Source organism: Gnatocerus cornutus, chromosome 4 (assembly GCF_029298725.1).
Source record: "Gnatocerus cornutus isolate USDA-ARS CGAHR chromosome 4, icGnaCorn1.1, whole genome shotgun sequence".
Lineage (NCBI taxonomy): Eukaryota > Metazoa > Arthropoda > Insecta > Coleoptera > Tenebrionidae > Gnatocerus > Gnatocerus cornutus.
Window position 1 is genome coordinate 463,247 of NC_142236.1, and position 27,863 is coordinate 491,109.

The 27,863-nt window shown below is 34.8% G+C and overlaps 1 protein-coding gene across 3 annotated transcripts; it reads left to right on the top strand.

The window, feature by feature from the left end:
* Nucleotides 1-219: 219 nt before the first annotated feature.
* LOC148175662 (arrestin homolog) lies at nucleotides 220-26,912 on the top strand. 3 transcript variants are annotated; one of them, XM_088034369.1, is made up of 10 exons: nucleotides 220-411; nucleotides 7,214-7,350; nucleotides 7,883-7,927; nucleotides 12,646-12,810; nucleotides 14,629-14,752; nucleotides 21,131-21,278; nucleotides 23,722-24,015; nucleotides 24,066-24,250; nucleotides 25,952-26,185; nucleotides 26,468-26,912. In XM_088034369.1, the coding sequence occupies exons 2-10, from the start codon at nucleotides 7,307-7,309 to the stop codon at nucleotides 26,909-26,911; spliced, it is 1,683 nt and encodes a 560-aa protein (XP_087890495.1). In that variant the 5' UTR covers nucleotides 220-411; nucleotides 7,214-7,306; the 3' UTR covers nucleotide 26,912. The 3 variants fall into 3 exon arrangements, with proteins under 3 accessions (XP_087890495.1, XP_087890496.1, XP_087890497.1); XM_088034370.1 differs by lacking the exons at nucleotides 220-411; nucleotides 7,214-7,350; nucleotides 7,883-7,927 and adding an exon at nucleotides 8,765-8,899; XM_088034371.1 differs by lacking the exons at nucleotides 220-411; nucleotides 7,214-7,350; nucleotides 7,883-7,927 and having other exon boundaries at nucleotides 12,718-12,810; nucleotides 14,629-14,735.
* The last annotated feature ends 951 nt before the right edge of the window (nucleotides 26,913-27,863 follow it).

A 27,863-nucleotide genomic window follows, 5' to 3' on the forward strand; every position in this document is an offset into this window, starting at 1 on the left:
TCGTGCCCAACAATTTTAAGTGATTGCAAGTAAATCTTACCCAACTGATTGATTTACATAATCCAATACATTACCGATTTGAGTCCACCAAATTCCCCAAGTACTTATTCATATTAAAATTTGGATAATATAAGTGAAAAGCAGTTTTCCAGATCAATGCGAAGCAAGTGGTGGGGGCGAATTTTCAGAATCCCAACAGGTTACATTTTCAGCATTCAGTCAGTGAAGTTCGGGCGCGCATGACGTTGGTCTTCAGCGGTTCCGCCAAAGCACGACTCTTTCCTTCTTTTGGAAAAAAAACACTCAAAATTTATTTTATTTCTTACAAGACCAAAAATTACTAAATTCGCATCACCGCTCAGTGCTAGTGATATTAGTTACAAATTTTAAAATGTTTAGACAGTCGGAAAGGTTGGTACTTTGTCTAAAGAAAACTTGCGATTTGTGTTTATTTAGAAATTCAGGAGTTTGTTTTGGTGTTTAAACTAGCGATCGCAAGTTCATGCCGAGGTTTTAATTACGGGGCTGTAAATAAACAAACTGGGAAAATATCACCGATCGTTATTACTCATTAAATCAGTTTTTTTGCCGTTTAAACTCAGCTCAAAATAAACTAAATAAATATTTTACAATGTTTCGGTTGAATTCACATTTAATTTTATTAAAATGCGGTGTAACATTCTAGTCGTAAATTAATTATTAAGGGATTTTTATCTTTTTATCTCATTAGGTAAAGCGCAATCTTGCTCCGTAAATAAACGAGATATTGTACGAATTAGATTTAGAGTCTTTAAAATCATAAGATAGCTCAAATATTAAAAGTTTGAAAAATAAAAATTAACTTTCCGAAACTTTAATCGGCCATAACTCGGTTATTTGTTGTCGGATCTGAATTTAAATTTCAGATTTGGAATCTGCAGAAAATTCTGCGTACATTGATGTATAATAACTTAAGTTTACTTTAACAAATAAGCGAGATATCAATATGAGAAATTGGCATAGTTTCAATCATGAATTTTCGCAAAAAACTGCAACTTTCGACTATTGGAAAATCTAAAACTATTTCTTATATAAAAAATCGCGAGAAAAACGTTGCCGCAAACCGCATTAAAATATCTAGAATAGTTTCCAAGATATTGAGCAGGAATTGTTTGGAATCATTAAAAATTAGGCCCTCTGGCGACAACCCAAAACTTCAAACGGCCATAACTCAGTTATTTGTTGTCGGATCTGAATTTAAATTTTAGATTTGGATTCAACGTGACATTCTGCGTACAGTGAGTCAAAATTTGTTGAGTTTGCCTAAGAAATAAACAAAGCATTGGCCAAAAACTGTTTGGAAGTGGTCATTTTGAGGTGATTTTCAATCACTGTTTTCAATGTAAAAAACACGTTTAATACCTTTGTATTATATATCATTCGAAAGAGGAGCTCGAGATCTATCTACTGGTCTAATTTGAAAACGATCAGACAAACAGTTTACGAGTTATGGTCAAAAATAAAAAAATTGAAAAATTTTCATCGTTTGAGTCAGATTTTTTTCTTGCGAAAAATCGACTATCGAATTTTGGGCTTTTAAGCACATTTTCTAACGTAAAATGAGCCGAGAAAAACGATGGCGCAAACCGCATCTCAATATCTCTAATAATTTCCGAGATATTTAACATTGAAAATTGGGAAAAATGAGAAAAAATGAAAATCAACTATCCGAAACTTTGATCGGCCATAACTCAGTTATTTGTTGTCGGATCTAAAATTAAATCCCAGATTTAAAATCTGCGTAAAATTTTGCGTTACACTAATGTAAATAACTTAAGTTTACTCTAAAAAATAAGCGAGATATTAATATCAGAAATTTGGCATAGTTTTAGTCGTGAATTTTTGTGAAAAACTTCAACTTTTGACTTTTGGAAAATCTGAAAACGATTTCTAGGCTAAAAAATTGCGGGAAAAGCGATTTCGCAAAGAGTTTTTTAATATTTGACTTAATTCCGAAGATATCGAGCAAAATCGTTTTCGAACCTCCAAAATTTTGGCCCTCTGGCGACTACTCGAAATTTTAAACGCTTTTTCGCTCGGTTATTAATTAACCGACAAAAAAATAAAGACATTTTTGGATTCAACGCGAAATTCTGCGTAAAATGAGCCCATGTAGCTCAAATTTCCTTAACTAATAAACGAGATATCCACCGAAATAGTTTTTAAGGTAATTTTTAAGACGCTGTTTTAGGGTAAAAACTGCGTTTAGTATTTTTGAATTATATATAGATCGAAAGAGAAGCTCGAGATCTATCAACTGGCCAAATCTTAAATCGATAGGGCAAATAGCTTACGACGGGCGACCGAGAAACGAAAAATTAAAAAAAAAATTTTATTCATTGAGCCGCAACATTTTTTTACCCAAAAAATTGACCATTGAATTTTCGTTTTTTGAGGGCGAATTCTAAAGTGAAATGAGCAGAGAAAAACGGTGGTAAAAACCGTTTCAAAAAATCTTTCGTATTTTCGGAGATATAGAGCTTTGAAAATTTTCCAACCCAAAATTTAATTTTCAAAACTTTGATCGCTCATAACTCAGTTATTTTTGGACCGATCTTAACAAATCCTTTTTTTTAGTAAATTTCACGTAAAATTCTGCGCAAAATGAGCACCAACACTTTAATATTGCTTCATAACTAAGCGAGTAATCGAGCTTCACACCTTTTGAACACTAAGTTCATCACCCGCAACTTTAAACGCTTCTAATTCGGTTATTTATTGACGATTCTGCTTAAAATTTTGTCTAAAATGAGCACCAGTTATGATTCATAACGTTGATTTACGACAGCCGATGTGTTCCTAAAAAAAACTTCTAATTCAACGTTGAAATTACAGCGGAATCGAAACAATTTAACTATAAAAAGACAAACACGGTCATCACAAAATTTTCTCTGCCAAACTCAGAAATCCTATTGTCAGCTCTGCGGTATTGAAGTCTCTAATAAAGTGTTGGATATTACATTTTCCAGCTCATGTTTTCAAGTTTATGAAATTTTTTGTATTTTGATATTAAATGAAAGTTTAATAACAATATTTCACTAGATTCTCGCGTTCGTACAACGTCAAATCATCGTCAGCACCCGTTGAAAAACAGAAAACGAATTCCTTTGTGGCTTCACCCACTTCTCTTTGTTTCTTAAAATTAAATTCAAAGTTTAACAGCGCGTAATTAAAGTTTCGCGCTGCATTTAACATTGGACCAATTCAACTGAATCAACGTGTTTACTGGATGTGAGAAAATTATAAACTACTTTCCCGTTTATAGATTTGTGCAATTAGTCCAACTAATTAAAATCGTGTCGAGAAATCGGCAACTTGCAGCTTAATTCATTAGTTGGATGAAACAACTAGAATTAACTACGATCTAATTAAGATAGCTAAGTTGCTACAAGAAACCCAAACTGAGAGGTATGTTGATGTATCACCGATTTTATACCTGTCGCGGGGAATCAACAACCAATTTTTGCGCATTTCAGGAAAATTTGATGAATTTCGCAAATAGGGATGATGGAAATGGAAATCACCCCAGGCGGGCAAATAAAATCGCATTTTTTTATTAATCACAGAACTAAAGAGGGATTAGTTTATCGGTGTGGATATTTTCGTGGTTTCACAATGTTTGGAGTAATTAATTTCCGGGTGGCTACTTTTAGAAGTCTGTTCAAACCTGCAGAGTTTCACAATAGTGTAAACTGACATTGTCGTGGCTATTTTAGCTTGCTTTGTGATTAGTTTTTGGATGCAGGCAACCGCAGAAAACTTAAATATAGCGATAGTTTGCAATGAGTTCGAGATTCTAAAATCAGTCTGAGTTATACGAAGAAGCCTATCAATAAATTGTAAAAAAAGTCTTGTCTCTCTAGTCCAGGCAAAATAAACATGAGCCTCGGAATTATTCGCATAAGGCTGATTTTTTGTGTGGACGTTTATTTTATTATCAAACAAAATGTCAAATGTCCCTATATGTATATAGGTGTGCTGCTAAAAAAGTTACGCGGCGGTAAATGTCAATGAAAACAATTCTTTTGCCATTTTTCCGTAATTTTAGTAGTTTTAACGCCAAGACAATCAAAATTGAAATAGTTACTACTTTTGACACGTTTATTAACAGTGCCAAATGCCAAAATATTTGAGCAAGAAGGAGCAATTAAAAAAATATATATTAAGAGGAAAAGCCAAAATTTTCCTCTATTTACTATAAAATTTCGTAATTTTTGTAATTTTAACGTCAAGGCAATCATAATTGAAGTTGTTACTATTTTTGACATGTTTATTTACTGGGCGAAATGCTAAAATATTGGAGCAACAAAGAAAAATTTTAGAAATTTTTATTGATGATACACCAAATTTTTTCTTTATTTTTTCTGTTGAATTCCGTAACTTTGGCAGTTTTAACGCCAACTCAATAAAAATTGGACTAAATGCTACATTCGACATGTTTATTAACTGTGGTAAATGCCAAAATATTAAAGCAAGAAAGAGCAACATTAGAATTTTTTTTAAGAAAGTAAACCAAAATTTCCCTCTGTTTATTCTAAAATTCCGTAATTGTAATTGGTAATTTTAACGTCACAATAATCAAAATTGAGGTAGATATTCTTTTTGGCATGTTTATTTACTGTGCCAAATGTAAAAATATTAAAGCCAGAAAGAACAATTTTAGAATTTTTTTTGACATGATTTTTGAAAATTTTCCTTTTTTTGAATTTTTTGGTAGTTTTAACGCCAATACAATAAAAATTGGACTATTAACTACTTTTAACATGTTTATTAACTGTGTCAAATGCCAAAGTATTAGAACAAGAAAGAGCAAATTTAGAAAGTTTTACTCTTAGGAAGATTAAAAAAATGTCATCATTTTCGAAAAAATTATGTAACTTTGCCAGTTTAAACGCTAAAACAATAAAATTTCTCGACACTGTAATTTACAACACACTTATTAACTTTACTAAATGTCAAAATTTTAGAGCAAGAAAGAACAATTTTAGAATTTCTTTTGAGATGATAAAAACGAATTTTTTTTTTCTATTGAATTCCGTATTTTTGGAAGTTTTAACACCAATTCAATAAAAATTGGGCAAATTGCTACATTCGACATGTTTATTAAGTGTGCCAAATTTTAAAATATTGGAACAAGATAAAGCAATTTTTATTTTTTTTTAAAGAATAAACCAAATTCTCCCTCTATTTACTCTAAAATTCCGTAATTTTGGTAATTTTAATTTTAAGACAATCAAAATTAGGGTAGTTACTATTTTTGGTATTTTTATTTACTGTGTCACATGTCAAATTGTTAGAGCAAGACAAAGCAATTTTAGAATTTTTTTTAAAGAAAATTTTCTTCTTTATTCTATTGAATTTCGTATCTTTGTTAGTTTTAACGCTAATACAATAAAAATTAGACCATTTACTACTTTTAACATGTTTATTAACTGTGCCAAATGCCAAAATATTAAAACAAGAAACAGCAAATTTAGAAATTTTTACTATAAGGAAGATTAAAAAAGTCAGCATTTTCTAAAAAATTACGTAACATTGCCAGTTTAAAAGCTAAAACAATAAAATTTGTCGACACTATAATTTACAACACACTTATTAACTTTACTTAATGTCAAAATTTTAGAGCAAGAAGGAGCAATTTTAGAAATTTTTATGAGAGAATAAACCAAAATTTCCTTCCATTTATTATAAAATTTTGTAAATTTAGTAATTTGAAGCCAAGACAATCAAAGTTAGAGCAGTTATTACTTTTGACACGTTTATTAATTGTGCTAAATGCCAAAATATTAGAGAAAGAAAAACCAATTTTAGAAATTTTTGTTTTTCGGAACAATAAAAAACGCCACTATTTTCTTTAAAATTACGTAACTTTGACAATTTAAACACTAAATTAATAAAATTTGTCGATGTTATAATTTACTGTACGCTTATCAACTCCATAAAATTTCAAAATTTTAGAGCAAAAAAAAAGCAATTTTAAAATTTTTTATTTTGGGACCGAACTAAATTTCCACCAGTTTCTATAAAATTCCGTAACTTTGCTAGTTTTATCGTCAGTGGTCGAAAACCATTTTTGCTTTTAAGAACTCTAAAGGATTTTACAGTGACAAAATGGTTAAAAATGTTGTGCATTACCAATTTTAAATATTGGTAATGACCAACTTTATTATTGCTGATTGTTGCTGAAGACAGGCATAAATACTAAAATAAAGTTTTGAAGACAATTAAAACTGTGTCTTTATTTATTTCAAATAAACTAGTGAAAAGTAATTGTTTTAACAGGGAAAAGAGTTATAGTTTTAATTTTGAGTGAAAAAGTTAAGTTTTATTTCTCAACAGTATGTGGTAATTGCCGCGATTCATCTTACCTGAATCTTAGGTAAATGAGTCTAAATTGTGCGATTTCAACAAAGATACACATAAAATTTTTCTTGTTCTTTTGAGGAGTTTCAAAAACTAGAAGAAGTTCTTGAAGAAAATAAGTACCAAGCAAAAGAATTTGCAGAAGTTCACTCAATGCTTCCTCAATTTGCAAATATTTGTTTTCTTTGACATTTACCAGCGCGTAATTTTTTTAACAGCACACCTATAGGTAGGGACTTTTGTTATTTTGTTGGAAACAATAAAATGATCGTCCACACAAAAAAATCAGCCTTCTGAATTTTTTGTCTTACTCGAGAATTTGCAGTGGAATCCGAGATTTTAAATCAGCCTGAGTTATTCAAAGAAGCCTCTAAATAAATTGTAAAAGGAACCTCGTCTCTCCGCCATATTTTCTAAATAAAGATTATTAATTCCGGAGAGGCTTTTACACCAGCGTGCATAAATGAGCAACAATTCCCTCACCAAGCAAACTTTTTAATGTCCAAATCACATATGCACACCGTGGAACGCATTAATACCCGCATTGAAAATGTAAAAGTTAGATTAAAATTTCCAATTTTCATTCGAAAATTATTCAGTCTGCGATATTAAAAAGCTCGTTTCATCATTCCGCAATAAATCATCTGAAATTGACATGGCGTAACGTTTTAAAGCCGCCTTCTGTTAACGGGGTCGTTTTTCCGCAAATAATAAAAAATTAAGTGATTAAGTCCGCGGAGAGTACAAATTCGTTTACATTTTTTTCAATAAGTGCAAGCACTCCAAATGAAATTTAATTTCGTTTTTCCAGGTTCTGTGGCTACGCTCAAGGAATTTCATCGTCCTGAGAACAATTTCTGTTATTAAGTGAAGAAAACGGTGCTTTTTCTGCGGTTTTACTACGATGACTAACGAAGATTCGGCCGAAACGCCCGCCGCCACTGAGAGGTAATTAAAAACTAAAATCCACGTCTATAAGTAACGATGTTTCATTAAATGGAGGAGGTGCAAACACAATTTTTCAGACCCGGCGCCTCCACCATTTTCGTCATCAAAATTAAAAATAATGCGAGCGAATTTTTCTGGGAAATTCCGGCGAAATCAAGCGTCGCATTTCCGTCGTTCCGGAGATAAAATTAGGCCAAGAAATTCCATTGTAGCCATCTCTGGGATGATTTAGAATATTCCCGGCAACTTTCCATTGTCGTCTATTGCGTCTTCGATCGCTCCGAACGCAAATATTGTTGATGTCGCTGTCTTTTATTGCAATATCGGTCGTAAAGCACCCTCACCAGGGAATCATTCAATGTCCCCAAAGCAATATGATCGATCTAGTGCTTTTTTTCTGATGAGAAATACGCATGTTTACGACATGACCTCCTCTATTTATTCAGTCTTTAATATTGAGAGTAAAACTTAAATCTCTATGTGCGAAAATTGAATTTCCCAATCGTTTGATGTGTGTTTTTCTCTTTCGCAGTGGGAATCGAGCGGAACAAAGCGGAGACTCTCTGAGTTCACAAAGGTGAGATTTTTCTGTTTTTACCTCTTATTTATCGCCATATTTGTCTTATTGGGCTTTTAACTACAATAATAGCATATTACTGCTCTAAAAGCGTTATCACAACCATTTGCTGGAACAATTTTCTCGTTAACGTCGAACAAAAGGTTCAAACTTGGAACTAACATTACGAACTTTGCGTTTATTTGTGAAACTACACTTAGGCAAATTCGATAAATTCCCTTGAAACGTACCGGATTTTAACCCACAAGTTTTGTTGAGCCAACATTTTTTTAATAATCTCAATAAAGTTGTCATAAATTGTTTTATTATTATTCCGAAAGCGGTTAAAGCAACAATTTCTACAACTGTTCGGTTTAACTGGAATTTTAAGTCTTTGTTTTTGTTTTCTGAACAACTAGGTCACATGAATACATAGAAATTTTTATATTTAGATTGCAATCTTTGAATCTCTTTTTCTATTTTGTTTGTCGGCGAGTTTAGAGCGGCAATTTGTTTTGCGGATGATTTAAGGGATGTCATTAAGGGGAGCCATGTTAGAGCGGTTAGTCACTAAGCAAAAAAGGTCTTTTTTTCGCAAATAGTTTTGTAGGCGCCAAATTTCAAATAAAGATTTCATTTCTAGAGCCATCTATTAATCAAAATTGACATGTACCTTTTATAGGTATTTACCTTATCTGATTTAAATCCTATTGATACTTCATCGTAAATTGGTAAATTCGCTCCATGCAAAATAAAGTACACAGTTGGTTATTGTCGCAACTGTCCACTTTTATAGTTATTTCTTTGTTTAAGGTAGAATTCTTGATAAATTAACTTTGGAAATTTTAAGATGACAAGGTTGGCACCGTTTAATCCCCCAGAGCCCAGAGTTTGACATTTGCGAATTTTTATTTGCGTAATTTTATGTGCGTGTCCTTAAAAATGTTCCAAGTGAAGTGAAATTCCTCCCAAATGCGACTCCTGCTTAAAATGGTAACAAACACATTACATTGAAAATTTACAACAAAAATTTTAGAATTTGTGATTTTGGGTAAACATTGCAATCTAAACCACCTGTTTTTATCGGCTGAATCGCAAGAAAACAGCAGATCTGCAGCAAAATTCATAGAAAAATCCGCTTATTTCGATGTTAAACGACGATTTCTAGCAGATTCTCGACGTTTTCTTGCTCGGATTCGCAAAAAAGAGCTCGAAATCTACAAAATCACTAGTTTTTAAAGATTCAACGGCTGAATCGCGAGAAAACACCTGAAATCTGCAAAATTCTTAGAAAAATTTGCTTATTTCGATGCTAAATGATTATTTCTGGCAGATTCTTGCCGTTCTCTGGCTTGAATTTGCAAAGAAGAGCTCGAAATCTACAAAATCACCAATTTTTATCAAGATTCAACGGCTGAATGGCAATAAAACAGCAGAAATCTGAACGAAATCAGCAAAATTCTTAGAAAAATTCGCTTATTTCGATGCTAAACGACAAATTTTCGCAAATTCTCGCCGTTTTCTGGCTTAGATTCGCAAAGAACAGCTTGAAATCTACAAAAACACCAGTTTTATCAAGAGTCAACAGCTGAATGGCGAGAAAACAGCAGAAATCTGCACGAAATTAGCTAAATTTTTAGAGAAATTCGTTTATTTTAATGTAACTTATCTATGTAACAAATTGCAGCTTTGAAGAATCCTGAAATATCTGGAGAATGCTGCAAAATTGTAAGAAAATTCAAATAATCATGAAAAAAACTCTAAAGATCAAAGAATTTAAACTGGGACCTTAAGAAGTCGAAGAACTTTGCTCTGGTGTGGTTACGAATGCAACGATTTGATCCCAGCCCATAAAATCTTCCATTAAATGATAAACCCAATTTCGAAAACTGCACACATAATACAAGGTGTCACGATTTAACTCAAGTGTCCTACATTACCTTGAGTGCTTCTTAGAGTGATACAAGCGGATCGATGCTCACTCCACTTGTAATGAAAAGTCAACATATACATTTCCATCGAGTTTAACAGCACCAACTCAATTTATTCAACAAAACGCATTTTTCCCCCCTCATTTGCTTATATTTTTTTCAGGACCTAGTGTCATTAATTAAATATGCTCTTTAGCTCTTTGTGCTTCCCCAGAGATGTAACTTGGTTAAGTATAGAAAACAAGGCGCATAAAAGCTGGTTTTGTACAAAGTACGCTTCGACGTAAACACAATTTATAAAATGGAATTGCTTTTATCCCATGGCGGAATCGTTTAGTGGGAACATGTACGTTTAATTTTTGTTGATTTGCAAGGAAAGGAATCAGTCGTTTTTGGGAGAAAAAATAGACTCTTGGCTGACAGGGTGAAATTACACGAGAAAGCTTTGAGCGCTGGTTTAATTAATATTCAAATTATACAGAGGGGCATTAAATGTTATGTTTCAGCTTATCGGAAATGGTCTCATGTTTATTACGTTAGTTTACTTACAATTTAATATCCACTAAAGATGTAGAGCAACTCGTAAAACCAAACGATTTCTATTATTATTATTAAAAAATAAACTACTAATCTTCTCGTTGTCACTATTAATCTTTCAGTCTTTGTGTATTGTTAAACCTGATATATTGATCGGGTGCTCCCCATTTCAAAGTGCGTCTTTGTACGTTTATGTAACCACGAAGACTCGACTTGCTGATTACATGGTCTTTGCATATCTAATGAAATTTGGGCATATATAGGCGATCTATCAAATTTTATGAGTGACATAACGAGGCGGCGCATCCACCACTTTTAACTCTTGCAAAATTCGGCGCTACCACACACAAAAATGTTTTATAGATAAAGAAACTTGTAACAAACTGAAGCCCCAAGGAGCAAACTTTTCCGCCTTCGATGTTTAAAGCCAAACTTTCCTCCAAGGAGTTTTAAAATCCAACCCTCTTTAAACATTGAGATTATCAGACTGTAACTATTATCTTGGAAAGTGGAGGAACCGATAGAAACGATGTTGGTAAAAGTGAAGACATGACGTTACCTTGAAGGTAAAAATAAAGCAAATCCCAGCGCTATAAAAACCGCTATATTGTTCGCCCGTACAAGTCCAAATGAAAATTTAATGAAACCTCGATTCTAAATCATCTGGAGCTTCACATCATATCTCTGAAGTGGCATAAAATCATTTCTTTTTACCTTTATTTGCGCAACCATGGAAGCACTTAACTCGTCGTCATCTCACAACAAAAGTTTCTCGAGCGAGAAAATCCAATGTTAGGACACTCCGTTAATTAAGCGTAAAAAAATGTGATTAAATAACTCGCCTTCCGATTTAAGCAGCCTTGAATATTTCAAATTATTCGCTAATGTTTTATTCATAAATTATCTGATTCTATTCAAGCGCGCTCTTAAGTCTTAATTAAGTACGTCAGGAAATATTTCCAAAGAAAGCTAACAATCTCAATTAGAGGCAATTTTCCAGTTGACATGCCGCGGGGTAAATAATCGTAATTTCGCGGAAATTATTCGGGGCAGGCACTAGTTTTTTCGAAAGTAATTAGGCTTAGTTTCTAGGCCAGGCAAAACAGGATGGATTTTATGTATATCTTTGTTGAAATCGTACAATTTAGACTCATTTACCTATAATTCAGGTAAGATTAAAAGTACCAAAGATACAGAATTTAATAGAAAAAAAAGGAAAATTTTCGTTTATGTCAAAAAAAATTCTAAAATTGTTCGTTCAATTTTATAGTAAAGAGAGGGAAATTTTAGTTCTTAAATATTTCTAAATTTGCTCTTTTTTGCTCAAATATTTTGGCATTTGGCACTGCTAACAAACGTGTCAAAAGTACTAACTACTTCAATTTTAATTGTTTTGGTGTTAAAACTACCAAAATTACGGAAAAATTGTAAATTGGAATAAAATATTAAATTCTCATGGGTCTATTTCAGATAAACTACTCAATTTTATATTTTAAAATGGTAGTTAGATCTATATTTTTATTTAAACACATTGGATTCGTTGCTTGGTGGCTCTCATTACAAAAGAAAATGGTGGATGCGCCGGAATAAATTCTTTTTGTACACAAAGTATTAAGTCTTAATATTTATGTTGTTTCAAACTTTCAAACTTATTAAACTGGCTATTAAACTAACAATACTGACCATAAACCGCTTTCAAGACTGACAGCAGCAATTTTCCAGCAAAACCTGTTAAATTTAAGCTGTTGTTAAGATGAAATGCTCTGAAATTTTAGAGCTTGTTTCATTTTAATACGGCGCTTAGAGAATTAGGTGTCTACACGTGCTGCGAGCTTTCTATTAAATATTTATTTAGTAATCTACAAACTGCGCATGAAATCTGTAGTTATTGAAAGTAGCTGATATCTATTTATTTATTTACCAAAACCAGTGAATAAATCTAAATAAAGTCGAGCCAATGTCCAGTCTAGATCGATCCCGGCCTTGTTTTATTCACGACCTCAATTCCCCCTCAAAATTCTTTTGTTAAAGCCTTCCATAACTCCAAAACATAGCAGATTACTGCTAGATTACCTGTCACTCTAGGTCTGTTCAGTTGTAAGACCTTGTAATCCGGGACGAAAGAATAAAGATTAACAAATTTATAGAAGTGGGCTTAATCAGATAAAGCGAGCTCACGCAACACAACTAAACTGATTATTTTCTTCAGCTTCAAAGGTCCATTAGGAGAGCCTTTGTCATGATTAACTGAAATTTGTTTGCTTGTTGCAGAGTCTTCAAAAAGTCTTCCCCTAATAACAAGCTAACTATGTATTTGAGCTCCCGTGATTTGGTGGTGTCTGCTGGAAAGATCGATAGACTCCAAGGAGTCCTGCTGGTTGACCCAGAGTTTGTGGAGAACCGGAAAGTTTACGGGCAGGTCACACTCACGTTCAGGTAAAAATGATATTGATTTTACCACCTGTATTGATTTCTTACCATATGTAAAAACAAACTGTTATCTTAGTAAAGTTAATTGTTTGGTTATCATTTAACGTTGTAATACAAGACTTGTTCTAATCGATAGTGTTACAATGTTTACATGAGGCGATTATACAAGCGTTAAATATACCAAACTATTCACTGGAGATTTATCGGATTTCTGGAATGAATAATTCAGATTTGTTTAAGAGGATGTGGGAATAACAATCAAGCACAGTTTTAATTAAACTCTGATATTAATCAGAAGAAGGAACTAATTGAGAATTAGAGATTAATTAAGAGAGTCATTGGACGCTGCTTCAGCGAATTCGATTCTTTACGTTTTTTAAAACTTTGTATTTAGTTCAGGCAAAAAAAACATGAATCTCGGAATAATTATAATTATTTTATTGTTCTGAATAAAATGTAAAATTTTTCCGTAATTTTGGTAGTTTTAACGCCAAGACAATCAAAATTGAATTAGTTCCTACTTTTGACACGTTTACTAACAGTGCCGAATACTAAAATATTTGAGCAAGAAGGAGCAATTTAAAAAAAAATTATTAAGAAGATAAACCAAATTTTCCCTTTCTTTACTATAAAATTCCGTAATTTTGGTAATTTTAACGTCAATACAATCAAAATTAAAGCAGTTATTACTTTCGACACGTTTATTAATTGGCTAAAAGCCAAAATATTAGAGCAAGAAAGAACAATTTTAGAAATTTCTGTTTTTCGGAAGAATAAAAAAAGCCACTATTTTCTCTAAAATTACGTAACTTTAACAATTTAAACATTAAATGAATGAAATTTGTCGACGTTATAATTAACGGTATCATTTCACCAAATTTCAAAATTTTAGAGCAAGAAAAAGCAATTTTAGAATTTTTTATTTTAGGACCGAACCAAATTTCCACCAGATTCTATAAAATTCCATAACTTTCCTAGTTTGATTTGCAAATATTTGTTTTCTTTGACATTTACCACCGCGTAACTTTTTTAGTTAAATAAAAATAAAATGAATGTCCACATAAAAAATCAGCCTTATGCAAATAATTTCCAGCTTTTGAAATTTTTGTGTCTATTTTGCCTGGACTTGGAATTATTTATTTAAGTATTAATTTAACAAGGAAAACAAAATGTAATTCAATCAATGTATCACTGTCATCCGCAGTAGCTTTCTGTGGTTACTAATTGGAGTAAATAGGGTAGAAATTGATTAATTTTGATCAGTTGAAGGGATCTATGTTATCCTCGTCAAACTGGCATAATTTCCAAGGGTTTCGGAATGCTGTTAATAAGAACAAATCAATAAACATTTAGAAAATAACTTTACAAAAAGATTCCACTTCGTTCGGAACAATTTAACGAAATTCCTGTAATTTTCCTGAGTAAAGTCAATGAAATTTCCAAGAATCAAACTTTGTTCCATGTTTTATTCCGAGTATGTCCTCTGGGGGAAATTGCTGCCGTCACACCGAGAGTAATGGAGATGGAATCTTGTCTAAGTAGATAACATCATAATTAAACCAATTACAAGAGTAACAAAATTCAAAAAATTTGTCGACAATAGCCCGAGATCAATTTCTCATCCGCTGATCCCATTGTATCCAAAAATCGTGCTCGCCTCTATGAATCGAGGGTGAATTCTTATCCCTTTCTCGCATGAAATCAATGCGGAATTTCCGGTTGACGTTTCAATTTTTCTGCTTATCATTGAGGTCACGTTCTCGAGTGTCATCCACATTAAGAACAATTCAAAGAAAATCGTTATTTTTCCCTTGAATTTTCCAGATATGGTCGAGAAGATGAAGAAGTGATGGGTTTGAAATTCTGCAATGAAGCCATCATGTGTCTGGCACAGTTGTATCCCCCACATCCCGCGTCGCAAACTCCCGAAGGTAACACGCCATTACAGGTAAATTTTTCAAGCTTGATGTTTTCGTAAGTGCATTATATTCGCAAATCGGGCGGAATTATCGTCAGGAAAAGGGGACGATGGGTTTAGCGCCTGCGGCGTTGTTTTAATGGCTTTTAGCGGAACCATATTTTTCAATGAGGCGGCGGAATTAATTGTAATTCATAACGGATTTTATTGGAGGCGGAAACGAGCAAAATGGAACGAATTGAATTGAAAATGGTACGGAATCTCTTCGAAATTTCGGAAATTTCTATTGATTTTATCGTTGCTTTAGATTTCTTAGATCTGTCGAAGCCTCTTCGTTCTTAGAATTCGAAATGAGGTGCCAAGAGACTTCAAATTGAGTTAAAACAAAAAGGACTCGATGGACTAGACAGAGGGAGTTGTTAATTAATTAAATCAATTCTACTAATCTACTTAATCATTAGACTTTGATTCGTAAATTAACCGGGCGCAACTGGACCAATTACTTCATTCATGAGTCGTTTCAACCACCGCTTTTTCTTTCAACCACTCCCAAACGTAACAAACAAACGAATGACCTATCAGTTTGGGCTCAAAATCGACAAAATTGCATAGTAGGCCGAAAAAAGTTGATTTTTATATTAGAATTACCCGGTTATGAAGGCATAAAGTCTCTGTTATCTCATTTACAATTATAGAAAGTTTGTTTGTTTATGGAGATTGGCTTTTGTTTTGGTTAAACGTGTAGGTATATAGCCTTATACCCACAGAAATTTTATAATTATACAGAATAAAACAAATAGCAATACAAACCAACGGAATAGAAAATAAATATTATTTCTGCCACGCGAGCATTGAAACTGAACGCTTTAATTGTACAATGTATATTTATGTGTCAGATAATTTTACTCCAAAAAATGAGAGAATTACAATCACGAAAGACAATCGGATCATTTAAAAGCTTCAAATCAAACACGAAAAACAAACAAATAAATCCATCAATCGTATCTTCCGGGCGTTTTTATAGTCTCCGAACGATCTATTATTTGTTGCTTGTAGTCCTGTTATTTCCAGAACGCTTTAGTCCTTTAATCTGCTCAAAATAACCAGAATAACAGCTGTCAGATTATTTGAGAAATATCACAACTGGCGGAGCTAAATCTAGCAAATCAACTGAAAGTTAAGCTGGTAGAAAATTTGAAAATCCTCAACAAAAACAAGTCTCCAATCACGGCGTCGAAACCTCCTTCCATATTTAATTATAATAAATTTAGCAACGCTGAAAGCCTCAGTTTTCTTTCGCGGTGACAAAGTTGACAGTCTTTCAAGACAAATACGCAGATTTCTTAATTAAAACTTTTTGTTGGGAGAAGTTTCAGACTTGTCATCGCTTTTTATACGTGAAACAATAAAAATGTTAAGACCTGACAAAACTTTCGCGAATAATTTGTTTTCATACCGACTGAAGTTATTACCGTTTTTAGGGATAATGAAAATAGATTTTTATATAATAAACAGAGCACGTGCACAAGTCTGGAGGCAAAAAATATTAATAATTATGAGATGTGTTTTCGACATGTGCAGAGAATAGAATTTCTTGTTGAGTATCAATGTTGTATGATACGCAGAACGGGGGATTTTTCTTCGCTGATTGGTAAACAACTTTGGGATGTTATTTCAGGTAATGTAATTTTGAAACAACATTGTCTATTTCCGCGTCCGTATTAAAAATGAAACAACCAGTTGCTCGAAATTCCTTTTTTGATCCCAGATTGTGTTTCCTGGCGTCGCTTTTAATTACCCCCGTCAGTATTGACGCGTCGTCTGGTCTAAAACCGCCTTTTTTGGCCCTGCGAATTCACTTTCGGTTTCTGCGGCTCTGTTTGTATTCCATTAAATCCAAGCGGTAATAATCCACCGTTCTATTGTGTTTCTCTCAGTTTCTTCGTTAGTGAACTGGCCATAATTGAGTTGTCGGCATTCCTCGAATATTCGTATTCATGACGCCGAGAGTATCGAAGCCAAGAAGAGGAAACTTTCTCAATTATTTTATTCAAAAAGCGCCACCATCTGCTGCAGCTCATAATTCACCTTTCCGGTTTCAACAATTTGCTAAAAGTCGAGTTGTGTCTTTTAGTGATTAGACGCGAGCGGGAACTAAAACGTAAATCAAACTTTTCCGGTTTATCTCCGGGCATGGAGAGAATATCGATTTTTTTTAAATAAACATGGCCAGGACTGGGGTCTCGGTTAGTTCTCAACGAGGTTTATATTTTCTTTCCTATTCCAATCAGCTTTGTCTCCGGGGACAAGTAAACGGCTCGAAAATATAAATTACTGAGACAGTTTTCTTGCATGTTGAATAGGCGAGCCCGCCGTCTCAAGAGAGTGGAGGAAATCTTCAGTTAAGGCCATGTTAAACGTTTCGCCCAACTCAGTTTTCAGATCTTGTCATATACCTGTCAAGAAGTGCGGGACTCGGAGATTTTATAACAGTCTCTTTATCTGTTTGGGTAGACACAATAGTTGAGGGATAGAACGGTTTTGGGCGTAAAAATTTACAACGGGGTAATTTCGAAGCACATTTTTCTTGTGATCCGAAAGTGTGGTATTAAGGGCCCCACAAACCTCGTTCTTGCACGACGTGTTTGAACGACGGTTTCGACGGTTGGAACGAAACGGTCGGAAAAACCGAGGTCTGTGGGCAAAAACCGTCGTGTTGAACCGACAGTTTTACCCACAGACCTCGGTTTTTCCGACCGTTTCGTTCCAACCGTCGAAACCGTCGTTCAAACACGTCGTGCAAGAACGAGGTTTGTGGGGCCCTTTAGAAAAGCTAATAACCCCCACAATACCCCTCATAAATTGCGATTTCGACCGTCCAGAAAGGTTTTAACAGGACCGGATGCATAAAAATATTGCATCGACAAATTCTGTTTAATTCTGTTGCAGACCAAACAGTAATAATATGCAACAAATTTATTTTTGATTTTCCGATTAATTTTTTTTGTGATTCATTTTGCGGGCGATGATATGATAATTAAATAGACACATATATGATTGATTTATACCTGCATTTACACTTTTGATTCTTACTAAGTAGTAAATTAAAGATTTGGATGTTTCAAAAAAATTTTAAAATGACGAATGGGCAAAGGAACAAAGCCACATAGTGCTTCGACTGCCTCCTTATTACTGTGTTCTGAACCCCATCGAATTAATTTGGAGCTCTTTGAAGAGATCGATTCGGAAGATGAGCAAGTTTCTACATTTAAGCTCGAACGTGGTGGACATTATTCGAACAGAAGCCGCCAAAATTGGACCCGATTTGTGGAGAAACTGTTTTAAACATGTTTAACAAGTTGAGGACAGTTATGTGTCGCCTAATTTTCCCAAATTTGTGATTAATTTGGAAGAAAGCGGCGGCAATGAAAATCTCACTAAAAGCGACAGCGATTGATTTCAATCTAATTAATTAAAAAGAACAAACATTTAATTGCGTTTACTTTAATTCCGATTTAATTCTTATTCTAAACCCGGCCTTGTCCCAAATTCGTTCTTGACCACTTTCGGGTACCTGAAAATGATTTACAATGGGGTTGCTTGCACTTTTGAGAACCCTCATAATCTTTGCGGTAATGAGGACTGTGTGCCATAAAAACGTTAGAAGAATTGGAACAGTATAAAGTAACCCAGAAGGTATAAGGCTATACCGCAGCGCTTACTTTGGTCACTTCGACCAGTCCCGGCTTAATAATATTTAAAAATTATGGAAACATGTGCATGAATTACATCAAACTTGGACAAAGAGATTATTATTAATTCTAGATTACCCACATTTTTATTGTTTTTCTTAAAGAATGTAATAAATGGTAAATTAAGCACCGCAGATAAATCCTAATTTTATGATTAGTAAAATATTTTAAGCCGGTTCTGGTTAGTTCAGGCAAACCATGATTTATTGTTGGGCCCCCGCGCTTGCCGATAAGGGTACAAAAGAGATGATAATTGACGGTCAAAATTTTTATTAGTGCAATATAGCCTTATATAGTTCAGCCAAGTTGGTCTGAGCCACCATAAAAGCATAAAAATTTCCGGGCTACCGCAACGGGACAGCTTCAAAAGATTCTCAAGTGCACATAATGAGGGTTTATTTGCTCAAGTTTGCACCCTGCGATAAGAACAGCATCCCTAAACAGGCCAGATGCTTGTCATAAATGACAAAATACCGCAAACTGTCCGGGTGCGGTTGTCGTCTAATTTTTATGATTTTATGGTGGCTCAGGCCAACTTGGCTGAACTATACCTTCTGGGTTACTTTATAATGGGTATAAATTTGTGAATTTTATGTATGATTCAAGGTTTAGGGATTACAGTCATTTTGTGGTCACCCCCAAAATCGTCTTTAATTTAAAAGAAAAAATTTTGAAATAAAAAATTAAAGAAAAATGTTATTTTATTAAGTTAATTTTCAAATTCATAACGTCAAGGTTTGAAACTATGGGTGCGATTTTGTTTCTCAAAACGATAAATAAATCGGCAGTGCTAAAATATAGCCGTCTTTGTCTTTTGCATTTGAAATTTGTCTTTTCTTTCTTGTCACTTATCACTTCGTCTAGCAATACGTTCGCGTCAAAATTGACCTTCATACAAATGAATCAAGTGACTTGTGAAAATTTGGTGTAAACGTAGTTTCTCACTCACTGCCCGTCATTATTTTAAAAAGTAACTTGATAAACCAGCGTTATTATTAAATCGCTAAAAAGTACACTTCATAGGCGTCGCGACGCCAATCGAACCGTGGTAAAAACAAATTTTTGCGTTAGGTTGTGGAACTTGATCAACCGTAAGCGTATGCAATATTGCAAATTTTTATCTTTTAAGTTAAGGGAGTGACCGTAATTTGCGCATCCTATATTTATAAAATATAAAATTTCTGAACTCGATTCAAACAGCTTGTCTGTGCTATGGTCAGATGGTCGGATCCCCAAATAATGTAATCTGTGGTACAGTCGTAAATCTACCCTTAAGACGTAAGTCGTAAATCTACCCTTAAGACGTAAGTCGTAAATCATATTTCGATACGAGATTCAAAAACGTGTAATCGTTCTGGGAAGATAACTAAATCATTTTTTACGTAATTTAAGAATTTTTTTTATCAATGTCATCACAAGTTTATTCTCTACAATTTGGTCGAAGAAAAAACTTGATATTTTGAACAGGTTCTATTTTATGGAATTTATGGAAAATTCCGAATTATTAAACTATTATAACTTGCCGAATTTTTTTTAAATTATTTTTTTGTTTCGGCCAATCGTTACAGAATTGTAATTGTATTACAAACAGATGAGTTTTTGAACGAAATTGATACCTATGAAACTAAGTCTGAAAACTTCCCAGAACTTTACATGGCATTCCCCATAAGAGAACATGGCCTTAACACCAATTTTAACATAACGAAGATCTTGATTTGACTGTAATCATGCGTGCGGCTAATCCAGGATGTGCAGTGGATTTACAAACTTTCCAAGTGACCTACTAACTTGTCCAACAAAGGACAATTCAACACCCGAAGTGGGTGATCAATAACCTATAATTGACGCCTATTGGCTCGCTATACTTAACGCACTGATTAAAATCTAGAGTTTTGTTGATTAATTGCGGATATAAAGCAACTTGACGGGAAAATAAAGATTTTCTTTATTTCTGTCTCGAACTATTAATCTCGTTTATTTGTGTCTCAGACTTGAAATTTAACACATTTAATTACACAGTTTCGTTCGAGTTTTTACTTCTTTATTCGCGTTTTTCTGTGCAAACTTGTACTGGTTGATTCGAAAGCAGGGCGGAACCGCTTTCTGGCCAGAACGGAATTTTAGAAATTACGAAATGACAGGGTTGTACTTAATTTATTTTCCTCGAAAGGGCACTTCTAGAGGTCTAATATTTCTTGTTCCAAAATTTTGCATTTTGGCACAGTTAATGGACACTTTAGAAATAGTAGCTTCCCCAAATTTTATTGTAATATCTTAGAAATTAACAAAGTACGAATTTTAATAAAAAAAGTTAAAAATTTTTGGTTCGTCCTTTGACGAATAAAACTCGCAAGAATGGTGTTCCTTCTCCTTTAAATTAGACAGATAAAATCTAGGAGAACCGTGCACCACTACCAATTTTTTCAAACTAAAATAAAATTACTTCAACGAGAGTTTTTAATTAACTCTTCAATAGTAATAATTAACAGTTGTATGATTTTTTGCTCCCACGTTTCAGTTAATGAAAATGTAGCTCTTCCGTCACGCAAACGCCCCGTGTGAAATTTTAATTTACCCAGTAAATAGTTTCAGCGATGCAATTTAATACATTTTCAGTCGGAAAACTCTTAATTACACCACGATTTTCTTGTTTCAGGACGCGTTGCTGAAACGCTTAGGAAGCAACGCTTACCCGTTCAGTATGGAGATAACTCCTTTAGCACCACCCAGTGTTCAGTTAGTACCAGCGAAAGAGTACAATGGGGCGCCCATCGGTACCAGTTATGACATCAGAGCGTACGTGGGTAAGTGAAAAAAGACGCTGTCAATAACCATTCAACAGTTGAATCGATTGTGGAAGTAGGTCACTACTGTATTACGATAAAACGACTTTAACGTCAAAATGGGGTTTGGGTGAGTGTGTCTCTGTTATTGTTCCATGAACTTTGATGCATGTAATGGAAATTTTAATGGAGTTAGGTGCATCGAATACCTGAAGACCGGGGGAATGTTGATGGAGAGATTTCTGAGATTCGTTTGAATTGTTGGAGGGTTTTTCTTAGTGCAAGTCACCTTTGAGGGAAAACTATATAGCGGCATCCAATACAACGAGAATAAAGTTGGCGAACTCCTGAACCAACTGTGTTATACACACATTTGACTGATAATTGATAAAGTTTGCGTCGTTACTTGATTTTCAAACCGCAAACTAGAACTATGACACCAAAATTCAAGTTAAATTATTAAAACACATGCGCAAAGTTCCCAACAGTTTTATTTAATAAAATCACATTTTCGACATCCTCCGGGAACTACCTACATGGAATAAACCAGTTACTTCAATTAATAGAAATTGCAAACGATGTTAAGTGAAATGTCAAAGCAATCGATCGACCCTTTAGCTAAATATAGAGAGCAGGGAAATGGAAGGTTCTCCATGAAAAAGGTATTTAATGCATGCAAGACATAATGATCTTAAGAGGTTTTATTTTAGCGGATTCCTTTTATTTCGACATCAAAAGGGTTAATAAAACGGACTAAATTCACTAAAATTAAACAAAAGGAACTGTTAGAAAAACCCGTTAGTTATTTAATTAACTCGCGATTTCATAGCGGCGCGCTTATCCCGCTTTATAAATACCAATTTTTCCGGCGAAATTTCCATTGAAAAGAATATTAAATCGGTAATAAAATATAAAGCTGTTGCTTTAAAAGGGTTTCCGGAAGAATATGATACCGGTGATGAAAATTTCAGACAGAAAAGAAAGATTTCGGGAACGGTGCAATTTAATTAACTTTTATTGGATCTTTAACGCATTTTTGGCTCGTGTTTTTGCCTTTGCATCATTCGTTCTTGCATTTGTAACAGTCTGTTTAATACTGCGATAAATGGGTTAATTATTGTGGTTGTAACAATGAAATATTGACTGAACTTGTCAGGTATTAATTAATTTCATGTTTAACAACATTAGTTTGGTTTGTTATTGATCGAGTTTTATTCTTTATAAGGACCGGAATGGATTTAAACTATATGGAAAATCCATAAGAGAAACTGGCCATAAATTTCGATCTCTCCGCCCGGATCCGGCTATTCTGCTTACAAAATGATATAGTGGTCCTTTAATGGCGAAACACTGGAATGACATACGAGGAATTAATAGCAATGTTGGTGTAGGCTAATTCTATCTTCCGCGTATCGCCATTTTAGTCCAGGCGGAATAATTCGCATAAGGCTGATTTTTTGGTTGGACCTTCATTTTATTGTTCTAAACAAATTGTTAAAAGTCCCCATCGATAACGTGTGATCCACAAAATTTTTATTTAGGGTAGGCTTTGACAAAATTTACGTAAGTCGAGAAAAAATTTGACAGTAGTTTGACATTTGTCATTTGATTTAATTTCAATTAGTTTTCAATACACTATTGAGTCTGGAAAGACACACGATACATTTTCCCTTATTTGCACCTCGTAATGTTACATATTTCATCAAAAAATTGAAGTTATATCAAAAACAAAATTTCACTCCGACATGACTTCTATGTTTGTCTCTCTCTTTCATGGCCTACCCTAAACAAAAATTTTGTGGCTCACATGATAGGTGTTGCAAATTTCATAATAAGAATTTTTGCCATTGGAATCACCAGTGACATTTATCACATTTATCATTTTTAGAAACAATAAAATAAACGTCCACACAAAAAATCAGCTTATAAAAATTATTCCTCGCTTTTGAAATTGTTGTGTCTATTTTGCCTGGACTATTTCCTGGCTTCCAAATTCTCGAAAAAGTCCATTATCCACCGCAACCGGAATAATAACGTTAAATCTGCGTGGCCCCAACGTGGAAGAAAATCTATTTCGTCGTTATGAATAATGCATCACTCTCCGATTCTATTAAAATGATCTTGTATTGAATACAATATGTCGGGGTCTCGCTTTCCGTTAATCAAACTCTTCACATTTCCGTTATTCCATTCAATTACCAGATGGGAAATCAAAGCTGGTAAAGCAGGAGATGGGCTGTGGCGAACAATCTAATTTAGAACACGTCGGCGGTATATGACGGCCTCATCCCCATCACGAGACAAAATTAATAATTACTCTTCGTTAAGATGTCAACAGTTTATGGTCCGTTGAACCGGAATTAATTCCGAACAAGTTTGCAGCTTGTTTGTGTCAAATTATTTCAATCAATTGCGAAAAAACTTTGATGAAGTTGCCCGAATAAAATTTCATCTCCAATTCCAGCTGATCGTGCCGACGAGAAATTTCATCGCAAGACAACAGTTCGCATGGGAATTAGAGTGGTGCAACGAGCTTATGCGCCTCCATCGCCTCACCTCTATAACTCCGGTAATTTTCTCAGGACCAAGAAGACGTTGTTTGGATGCAAAAGCGCTCCTCTGGAGGCCAAATTTCCCAAGGAGCAACAAAGCAAGGCGAGGTCAATGGAGATTGGGTTGGAGCAGCACGAGACGCCCTCGCACACACCTGCCAAGAGTCGCTACCTCCAAGTGGAGTATCAAAATGAAAAGAACGAAAGTATGTGATTGGTAATTGGTGGCGGTTGTGTAATCGGCGAATCTCTTTAGGCGAAAACCGAGAGACAACACACGTTTCCTTTGGGGAAACCATCACAAATGGGATGGATGTGGAAGAGAGAGCGGATAAGCCCACTGACGATAACATGGATGAAGGGGATGAAAACTCACCTAAATTTCAGGATTCACCGAGCCGAAACCCGCAAAGCAACGACTCAATGGAGGCCGATAATGAGGTAACTTTGAACATGTTTTTTGGTCAAATTGGGGCGGATAACAATTACAACTAGTAGCGAATTCTTCCCTCAAATTTCGAATTTCCACCGGTTGTGATTTTCCGTGGAAACTACGCGAAATGTATTCATATAAATAACTAATGAGAAAAGATGTAGGTGGTGCAGGAGAGCACGGTTCCTTTCATTTCGTCGTTTTGCTAGCTCTGTAATAATACAACAACTGACGTGGAAATCACCGAGTTTCCGGGTCTCGAATAAGTAAAAATGAGAGAAGAAATCTTCGTTGAAGTGATCTGGATTGTTATTAAAACGTTTTAATTAGTTAAAGGCGACAGATCTCAGGTTACAAGCAATCAAAAACCTAAACAAATATTCGCGTCAAAGTGTTTTGAAACTTGGCAGAGTCAACAGTGCAAAGCTATACAGTTACACCGTTAAACGCGATTGTTTACAAAGCTTTCTAAGCGCTCCGCCCCATTATTCACTTTCGAATTTTTGATTTCATTTCAATGTTAAGCCACTTAAATCACGTTTTTTTTATCTCAACTTGGTCCTTCCACTCAAGATATGATAAACAAAACAGTAAAAAGAAAATGTGGTCGACGCCCTAAGTAAGTCGCATGAATGACGTTAAACCTTCATAAAATTCTTGCTTTTCGACCTTTCAAGACGATGACTTTCAACATAAAATATAAAGTTCTCGGGGTAGTTTTATTTCCCTTTTCGTCAATTCTAGTTATAAAGACGGTAAAAAGGGCCCTAATAACCGAAACATGAAAGAGAAACTTGAGTATCAAAGTCCGCGAGTCTATAGAATTGTTAATGGATCTTCGGATCGGCGCAAAGTTTTTGATTGATGAGTTTCACACCTACCAATAAGCAAACAAGCAAAAGTGATGCAGAATCTGCGCGAATTAAAAATTAATCGAATCGTCTTTATAGTTCGTGCGAGAAAAGTTTGCTCTCCAAACATGAACAGTGTCAAGCCTTGTTCAAATAATCGTTTTAAATTTTCCGTTTTACGTTTTGAGCTTCCTTTTGGTGTTTAAAAGGGATTTAATCGGATCGTCCGTTTTAAGAACCTCATCTTGTGACTCATGACTTCAAGTGTAGGTGGATTTTAATTAATTTTAAAATTGTAATTTACAAGTGGGAGTTTTACATCGTTGCTCTGTGTTTTAATCTTGCATTTAATATGCAAAAGTGAGCAGGATAGCGGGATAATCCCGTTGGATGATCTGAATAAATTAAAAGAATGGGGATAAACCATCACTGGCATGTACTATCGGTTTAGCGAACAATTTATTCAAATATGGTGGATGCGCCGGGCCAATTCGTAAGCGGATTACATGCTTGTTAAATTTACAAATCTGAGTTTTAAGAAAATAAAACTGAAAGAAACTTGGCGTTGCATTAATTACGAGCGCTACATTCTCCTCTCTAATCTCTACTAAAGTCGTTTAAATTCAATCGAATGCAGCCAAGTCAATTTCCTCGAAAGAGTGGAGAATTCTGTTATATTAATGGATTCACTTTTTATGCAGGCAAATCAATCGTCCACTTGTACGAAAGAAAAAATAATGAGATAAACTCAGATATTTAAATGAAATGATCAAACGTAAATTAAGGAGTCACAAAGAAAAAAATGATTTAATTTCTTTCCACCTTGTCAGTTCCGATTCTCTTTCAATTTGATTTCAGGAACATATTCAGGACCATTTCCGCTCCCTGTGCGGCGGCAAACGTCCCAGTTTGGCGGCGTATCTCGCCGGCGTCCCGCCGCCCAGCGCACAAGTTGAAAAACCTTTTCTTTTAAGTGAAGGCAAAGTGCATTTGCTTGCATCGTTGGACAAGGCGATTTATTCCCATGGCGAAGAGATGCACGTTCATGTTCACATAAAAAATCACAGCAACAAAACAATCAGACGGATTAAGGTAATGTGCTGCTTGTCGTTAAATGAGAACACTGACTCCCTTAAGTAGCTAGTATAAACGCAAAGACACGAATTGGGGAAATTTTAATTTATTTAATGCCTCCAGACAATGAGATGGGTCAATTGGCACGTCTGGGAGATAAAATCGCTGTGGGGCAAGTCGCTAATTTTAAAACGCGAAGATTGTATTGATTTTCATTTCGGTGGGTGGCGGCAATTGAAATTATCCACAATTGTTTGTATTTCCGTTCAGTTCAATGATTCTAACGTTTGTTGCTTGTAGGTTTTCGTGGTCCAACACGTCGACGTCTGCATGTTTTCTAACGGCAAATTCAAGAACGTCGTCGCCATGATCAACTCCAAAGACAACTGTCCAATAACAGCCAACACCACTTACGACCACACCTTTACTCTCCTCCCGGTGAAGAGCTCCACCAAGAACTGGATCGCTCTTGAGGACTCGTACACCAAACAAGGCACCAGTTTAGCGTCCACAGTCACCGCCACGACGAATAACCCAGACGAGCGCAACGTCTTCGCTATTTACGTCTCGTATTACGTCAAGATTAAGTTGTTAGTTAGCGTAATGGGTGGAGAGGTTTCTCTGAAGCTTCCTTTCACTCTTATGCACACTTGCACGGATTTCGAGCACGCTGAGACTCTTCCAAGAGTTGTTAAGAGACAGGAACTTAGCGATGCGGTGGAGAGTGTGAAAGATGGGACGTGAGATCAAGCTGAAGTTGTGGTCGAAATTAACAAGGATAGTGATGTGAAAGTGGCGGCCAAGGAGGATGTTGTGGTGAAGAAGACATCAAGTATTCGGAATCAGATCGATTATGATAAGATTGTCGCGGTGAAAAGTGATGAGGGAGATGGGGGTGGAATCGTGAAAGTCATTGATGTGAAATGCAAGGATAAAGCGTTTAGTTTGCATAGAGCTTTGTGTTGTTTGAGAACTAGAAGAACGTCTTAGGTTGGTGTCGGTGATGCGAATATGTCTGTAACACTTATGGGTCCTTATAACTTAGCACTATGTATATATGTAAACAGAGATGTTCTACTTTTGACACTTTTTCTATACAATTTGGTTCCTCTTCTTTTTTGTTGAAACTCCTATCTGGTTATACTTATTTTACTTACCTGTACTTTATGTAAAATGCATTAAAAGAAGAGCACTTGCTGCGTTTTTTTATACCATCACCCAAACCCAGTTTTCCCAGGGACAGTAAAATATTCGAATAGTTTGAATTTCGCGCGATTTTGTTAAACTGATGAAAGCGCCAATTTGAGTGAACTTGCAGCCGGTTCACACAAGAACACAAGAAAAAGCAAAATTCTTTGTTTATAATAGATTTAAAAACAATTTTGAAGTTTTATGGGCTCTAGTTTTTGTAAATAACCCTGTAATTTTAATTTTTTCGTACATACAATTTCATTCTCTCAGATTACATTCACTGAGTGTTGGAAAATGTAAAAATAAAAAAATGAAGCAAATACCCCAATGGACCATTTCGGTGACACAATCCGAGCCTGGCGAACCTGATTGACTAACATTGGCCCTTGTATCTAAACCGGTAAGTGGAGCGACCGGCCCTTTAGGCCGGCTTTCTAACCCCCCGCCCTAAGGTTGATCCACCCCCTTAAAGATAAATTCGTGGGGACCAAGTACCTTGACAAAC